At 35.0% G+C, this 7,178-nt stretch overlaps 2 protein-coding genes across 2 annotated transcripts in view; one reads left to right on the top strand and one right to left on the bottom strand.

Moving 5' to 3' along the window:
• The window catches only part of CBG26031, a gene marked incomplete at both ends in the record, with an annotated part of 1,730 nt that extends 1,475 nt beyond the window's left edge, over positions 1 to 255 (bottom strand). Inside the window, one exon of the mRNA XM_045244467.1 lies at positions 202 to 255. Coding sequence (XP_045098866.1) covers positions 202 to 255 — 54 coding nt within the window. The remainder of the gene's footprint in view (positions 1 to 201) is intronic.
• A 6,439-nt stretch (positions 256 to 6,694) lies between these two features.
• The window catches only part of CBG09120, a gene marked incomplete at both ends in the record, with an annotated part of 3,310 nt that continues 2,826 nt past the window's right edge, over positions 6,695 to 7,178 (top strand). The window contains one exon of the mRNA XM_045244466.1: positions 6,695 to 6,772. Within this exon, the coding sequence (XP_045093930.1) occupies positions 6,695 to 6,772 (78 nt within the window). The remainder of the gene's footprint in view (positions 6,773 to 7,178) is intronic.

The raw sequence follows: 7,178 nt of genomic DNA, 5'->3' as shown, positions 1-7,178 counted from the left end.
TCTAAAACTTTCAGGGATGTCTAGATAGGTCCTTGACATATCCGGAAAATTTCATCAAAATCCAAACTGACGAGGTGTTGTGGTTCCCTTGTGAAGTAATCAATTTTCAAACTTTTAAAAATATTCTAGGTCTTTCTGAACTATCTCGGGATCTAAAATTTTCCAACATTTCAATAAAAAATCCAATAAAAGATCGCTTACCTCTGTCCAGATTCTATCTTTTCCAACATCATCCATCTCTTGAATTGCTTCCATGTGTCGGTTTTTTTTTTGGAAAGTGACTGAAAAATTCCAACTATGAATTCAAAAAAAGTGAATAAATAAAGCGAAAAAATTAGAGACTATTTTGAAAATTTAACTTTTCCAGAATTTTTGGAACGCTGAAATTTCTGATTTCTTTATTTTCGGAATATCGTTTAGATTGATCCGGATTTTTGGATTTTTCAAAACACAGCGTTTCAAAATTGCCGGGTTATTACAGATTTTGCAAAAATCGGATTTTCGGATTTGGAGTACTTATTTTAGAAAATTGGTTTTTAAGGATTTTCAAAAATCATATATCCGGATTTTCCAGATTTTCCAAAACTCAGCTTTTCGAAAGTTCCGGATTATTCCAGATTTTGGGGAAATCAGATTTTTGGATTAACGAAATATTCTAAATGTTCGAAAATCAGAACTTCGGATTCCTTAATTCCAATTTTCTGAATATCGGCATTTTTGATCATTGTAAATTTTAAAAATTAGATTATTGGAATTTCCAAATTTTGGATTGTTTAAAACTCAGGTTTTCGGAGTTTCAGAATTTCGGATCATTAAATTTCGAATTTTAAAAAATTTCGATTTCGATCATTCCTAATTTTCAAAAACTGGTGTTTCGGAATTTCGGATTATTCCTAATTTTCCAAAAATTAGATTTTTGGATTTTTGAACTATTGTTGTCAAAAACCAAATTTTGAGATTATTTCTTTAGGCCTAGATTAATCCTCTATATGTCATTCTATGACAAATCATTGAAAAAGGAAAGCTAGACAATGATAAAGGGAGCAAAAATTAAAGAAAATGGCTTCTGCAAATTAGAATTTTTACTGATGAGTGAAGAAAAATTCGAAATTTCAAAGTTTCCAAAAAATGTGATCCAAATCTGAAAAATCAAAAATTAAAAATTCAAAAATTTTTTCAAAGGATATTTCGAATTTTGAAATACTCCAAATTTTCGAAAACCAGTATTTCGGATTCATTAATTCAAATTTTCTAAATTTCGGAATTTTTTATCATTCCGAATTTTCGAAAATCAGGTTTTCGGATTTCCGAAAACTTTGATCACCTGGGATTTGCAAAACTCAAAAGTCAGAGCCAGAGTGTTTACAATTCTATTCCAAGAATTCGAAAATGCGAAAAAAGAGTTTCATCATTTTGTTAAACTAAATTTTAAATTTTTCTGAAAAGTGAGATTCAAAAAAAATTATTAGAGCTCACATCAGAAAAAAGTAAAAAAGGGAGCTATGCAAGGCTTATCACTGCTTATCAGGAGGGATCAGAAGAGGAGAGTGCAAAACTAGGAAATAGAGGAAAAAGGGGGAGAGAGTGCAGAAACAAAAGAAGCGGTGGGGAGAGAGGGAGCTAAAAAGGGAAAAATAGGGAAAGCGATATAATAAGAGTATGAATGTATGAAGATGTCAAAGAGAAGACTGAGCAATAAAACAATGAAGAGGAATAATTATGAAATCGGTGGAACTATTTTTTGTCTTTTGAGAAGTTATAGATGCCGCGTCCAAAGCTCCCAAGCTTGGGATGTGTGGGCCAGAGATGTCAGGAAGTAAAATTTTTGAACTCGGAAGTCGGGAGTGAAATTTAATTTTTGGAAGTCGGAAGTAGGAAGACGGAAGTAACATTTTGAACTAGGAAGTCGGAAGTCGGAAGTCGGAAGTAAACTTCAAAATTTTCAATTTTTTAAATAGCCTCTCGCCAATGAAAGGTTTGAGCTGCAAGCGTTTTTCTCAGCGGAGCGGAATTCCTATGGACGAAAAGTTTTAAAAATTGTCGAAAAATGAGAAAATTTCGCTGAAAACCGGTTTTTCAGTACAAAATTTTTCAAATAAAATTTTTCGTCGCGCGCAAGCGCTCCGCTGAAGAAAACGCTTGCAGCTCACGGTGAGTTTTTCACTACCGGATTGCGGGACAGTCTGCGACGTTTTAAAGTACAATGGACAAAACAAAAATCTGATTCATTTTTTTACTATATATTCTTCATGAAATTTACTAAAAATCTATGGAAAAAAAATCAAATTCTATGGACTAAAATTCGAGAAAAAAAAATTCCAAAGTTAAAAGCAGCGCGCTGCAGCGGTAGTGAAAAACTCACCGTGGCAGCTCAAATTTTTCATTGGGGAGAGCGTGTACTGGTATTTCGGAGCATAATTTATGGTTTTGGTGCTAATTTTGAACATTTTCTGATTTTTCTTATCAAAAATGAACAAATTTCGCAATATTTTTTGCCAAACTTCATTGGCGGAATTTGAAAGTTTGAAGCCGGAAGTAAAACTGATTTTCCGGGAGTCGGAAGTCGGAAGTAAAATTCCGAACTAGGAAGTCGGAAGTGAAAAAATGCCCGGAAGTCGGAATTCCTGACATCTTTGGTGTGGGCCCAGAACACAGTCCAAAGTGACGCCCAGATCGCCCGGATTTAGATTGACACAGTGGAAACCAGTGCTATCGTCGGGGTCAATACGGTCGCACTGGTTCTATTTTGGGTCGTTTTAGAAAGGTTATAATCAAAACAGGATGCGACAATATGCAAGTGAAATTCGTCTTCTAACCAAGAAGAGCATTTTCCTTTCCAAGATGAAATAGGGTACTCATTATACGAAGGCACTCATTATAGAAAGAAGAGGAAGGACACATAACAGAGACGTCGGCGGAGATTTTCCATATTGCCCGGTTTCTATGGATATGCGCAAATTTCGAAATTTAGAGAAGAAGAATTTTGAGATCTAGAGAAGGAGAAGAAAGAAAAAAAAATGTATAATAATGACCTTTTCTGTTATAATTAGGACAGCAGAAAGAAGTTAAAATATTTGAGGGTTCCGCGCTACCGAGCTATGCGATTGAGTTTGGGCTAATTTATCTCGTTTCTTGTGAAAGATATCAAAAAGCAATCAACTAATAAAGTATTTTTGATATTATAATGAACATTTTATCAGTTGATGACTTTGCCATATCTTTGACAGGAAATCAGATAAATTAGCTCAAAGCTAGGGACCCTCCTATTACAGATTTTACGTAACTTCGAAACAGTTTGACCTATATTCATGAAAAAAGGTCCCGCTAATCTTCCATTGTCTGTTTTAAGACTGGTAGGCTAAATTTGTTTGTTTAGTGTTTTTTATTACCCTACTAAAACTAAAACTTATTATCTACTCGTCAGGACGTCACCTGTTTTCGCACCTCCTGAGCCGGCACATCCTTTGTGGGACCATCGAAGAATGGGTCAAAAGGGGAAGGTGGTGCATATGGACGGACCAGAGTCAAAACAGGGGGATTAAGGAATCTGGTCAGAAACAGGCATAAGAAAAGGAAGAGGACGGTACCATCAAAAACTCATTGCATATAAATAAAAACTAAAACTTGAAATGATCCTCAACTTTGAGCCCATTTATCTCGGTTTCTGTAAGAGATATCTAAAGTGGGCAGATGATAAAATGTTTATCACAATATCATAATTATTTTATCAGTTGTCAACATTTTGATATCTTTCCCAAGAACCGAGATAAACAAGCTCAAAGGACACTCATTGAGGAGGCATCTCTATGATGCACACCCATACCAATCAAATTTGAGCCAATTTATCTCGGTTTCTCAAAGATATTAAAATGTAGTCAACTGATAAAACATTGATAATATTATGATAAACATTTTATTGGTTAAAAAAAATTTCATATCTCTTACAGGAGTTGAGATAAATGAGCTGAAAGTGCTGGTTTAGGGGTGGCGTAATTATTGTGCACACCTACGGACCATCTGTCCGAATAACGTCTCCAAAAGCGGGGACCATTAAAATTGGCAAAAAGGATTTAGATTTGAGCTCTAATTAAAAATATGAACACAATTTGTATGTAATTTGTTGTTGGTTACAAATTTGATTATCTGTTTCTTTCTTCACATCACCTGGAGCATGGAGTCGGGAAGGTCGACTACCATAAGGCCCTCCTAATTTTGAGTCGATTTATCTCGGTTCCTGTAGAATTTATGAAAAAGTGATCGACTGATAAAATGTTTCTCATAACACCACAAACATTTCGTTAGTTAAACGTTTTTAGATATCTGTTACCGGAATTGAGATAAAGGAGAACAAAGAAATGTGTGCTCCATGGAACATTCGAGATGACGCACCCCTTAACTTTGATTTGCTATATCTCAGCTCTTGTTCAACAAATAAAAAAGTGCTTATTAACAAAATGTTGCTGATGTTATGATAAGAATTTTGTCAGTTGACCACTTTTTGATATTTCTGTCCGATCAGATAAACTATGAAAAAGAGATCCCAAAGAAGATAAGATTTACTGAGACCCGCAATCTTCCAAATATTAGTTTCCGAGTCTCGGAAATTCCGAACTACCTAATTATTCCACTAGAACCCCTAACCATGGATTCCCCATTTTAGAATCTACCCAGAAGACTAATCGCCTCCTATGTGCAAATGGGTGATCCGTGCTCTCTCCTCTTTTCCACACTGTCTCGTCTGGGATGTCTGTTACCGCACTGCACAAGTGTGTCATATTGTTATGCGGTCAGGTGTCTAGGAGGTGATGGGCGTTCCCAATCCATGCAGTTTAGTTGGCCTCTTTATTTTGTCTTGTGAGTAGCTACAGTACTTTCCTTCTGTCATTTCATTTTGTAATTCATGAGGTACTGTAGTTTTTCTGCATTTCTGTTGGTATGCTTCTCTGCTGCCTCATGAATGACCCCATTAGAAATTGGAAAATGTCATTTACTTGGCACTTTTTTTTCTCATTTTCCATTTTTGTACTTCCTGGGAGACGTTTTTTTGAGTTTTGAATTGAATAATGACAATTGAATAATTAATTCTTGCTAATCAAGTTCTAGAATCTTCTAGACCATTTTAGCCTAGGTACAGTACCCCAAGAGAAGGAATCAACTTTAAGGACCTACAAAAAGCTAGAGCTTCATTTTTGTGATTGACAACTTTTTGTACAAATCCCGCCAATCGAGATAGTCAGCATTTTTGAAATTAGTGCTAAATTTGACATTTTCGGCACATCTGATAAAAATTGGCAAGAAAATTTTAATTGAAAAAGTTATGGGATTTTTTACGGTTATATAAAATGTGTGTGAGCCCCTTTTAGGTCATAAAATTGCAAAATATTATACAAAATACACATTTTATTACCATAAAACTGAGCTGCATATTTCCCACAGGAAATGGCAAGATTTGAATTTTTGAGGGATACTGTAGTTCTAGAAAAAACTAGCAAAAACGTTTCTCAAAACATAAATGTTTTGACAGATGTTTGTCTCTTGCGCAGTTTTTGAATTTTCTTATATTTTTTATGTGTTCTCTGTCCCAAGTAAATATTCTTTGGTCCCCCCACAATGTGAGTAATAGTCCTACATACTTTGAAAATCTTGAGTTTTTGCTGCGGGACCCAAATTTCAAAAAAAATTGAACCCTGTCTTGTTTATACTTATTTTGAAGCTATTTTTTTTGGATATATTCAAAATTTCAAATCTCAAGTCTGTACCACTACCGTATCTCGACTCAAGGATGATGCTTTAATCGAGATACGGTCGTTGAACATATGTATTCCTATATTTGCTGATATAACCTAGAAAAATCAAGGTCATTTATAAATTTGAGTTCTTTTGGCATTCTTTTGGCGGCTGCATCTCGCAAAAATACTAACATCTTTGTTTTTTTCCTAGACACTCCCTGGTACTTGCGAAACACTTTCATCCAAATATATGCCTTGGGCGTGCTACAGTGTGCGTCATAAAAAGTCTCCCGCATGAGTATCATTTAACCTCAATTATCTTGGTCCCTATAAGAGATATCAAAATTTTGTCAACTGATAAAATAGTGTTGATATTATGATAAAAATTTTTTAGTTGACCACTTTTTGATATATATCTCACAACGATCGAGATAATTTAGCTTAAAGAACGCTCGCTCGGGAGGCTTCTTCATGACTCACACTGTAGCACTCACCCACTTTAAGCCGATTTACCTCGGTCCCCGTAAGAGATATCAAAAATCTGTCAACTGAAAAAATGTGGGTGGTATTATGATTAAAATTTTGTTAGTTGACACATGTTTTATATCTTCTACAAGAATCGAGATAATTGAGCTCAAAGAACGCTCTTTCGGGAGACTTCTTTACGACGCACACTGTAGCACACGCCCCTAACAGTCAACTTTGAGCTGATTCATCTCGGTTCCTGTAAAAGATATCAAAAATTAGTAAATTACAAAAATGTTGTTGATATTATGATAAATATTTTATCAGTTGACAAAAGTTTGATATCTCTTATAGAAACTGAGATAATTGACCTCAAAGTGCTTTTGAAATCCCACACCTTGGATTTTTTTGGTTTTTCTCGTTATCCCGTTTTAGAGTATTTTTTATTCAATCGTTAAAATTGTATATTTTCAGAACTAACGACAGCTAGTCTCGAAAACATGTGGACCAATTTGGCACCGGAAGAAGGGAACTTCTATGTGAATGTGGCGAAAGCCTTAACAATGGAATATGAAAAGGTAGGTATTTTTTTTAGTTTATAAGTAAATTGAAACCTAAAAAATTCTAATCATTTTGCAACAAATATCAAGTTTCTAGCTCAATTTTGAAGAGAGTTATAGCCAAATTTGTTCCGTGGACGCGATTGGCTGGAGGTGGGCAATAACTCTCTTTCGTTTTCTCTGCATTTTGACTTGTTGAATCATCAGTTGACCCACAATTCGCTCCATCTCTTCATACTCTTGGTCATCGTCAAGATTTGCTGGGTCGTAGACAAAAAGATCGTCGTTGGGGGGCATTCTGGGGAGTTCGAATTTCGATGATTACCGTAATACTTGTCAACTTCGAGCCAATTTTTCTCGGTTTCTATGCAAGATGCCAAGAATGTCAACTGATAAACTGTTTGTAATATTCTGATAAAAGTTT

Source organism: Caenorhabditis briggsae (genome assembly GCF_000004555.2).
Source record: "Caenorhabditis briggsae complete genome, chrIII, whole genome shotgun sequence".
NCBI lineage: Eukaryota > Metazoa > Nematoda > Chromadorea > Rhabditida > Rhabditidae > Caenorhabditis > Caenorhabditis briggsae.
Note: the sequence above shows the minus strand (reverse complement) of the source record. Positions and strands in the feature narration are given on the sequence as shown.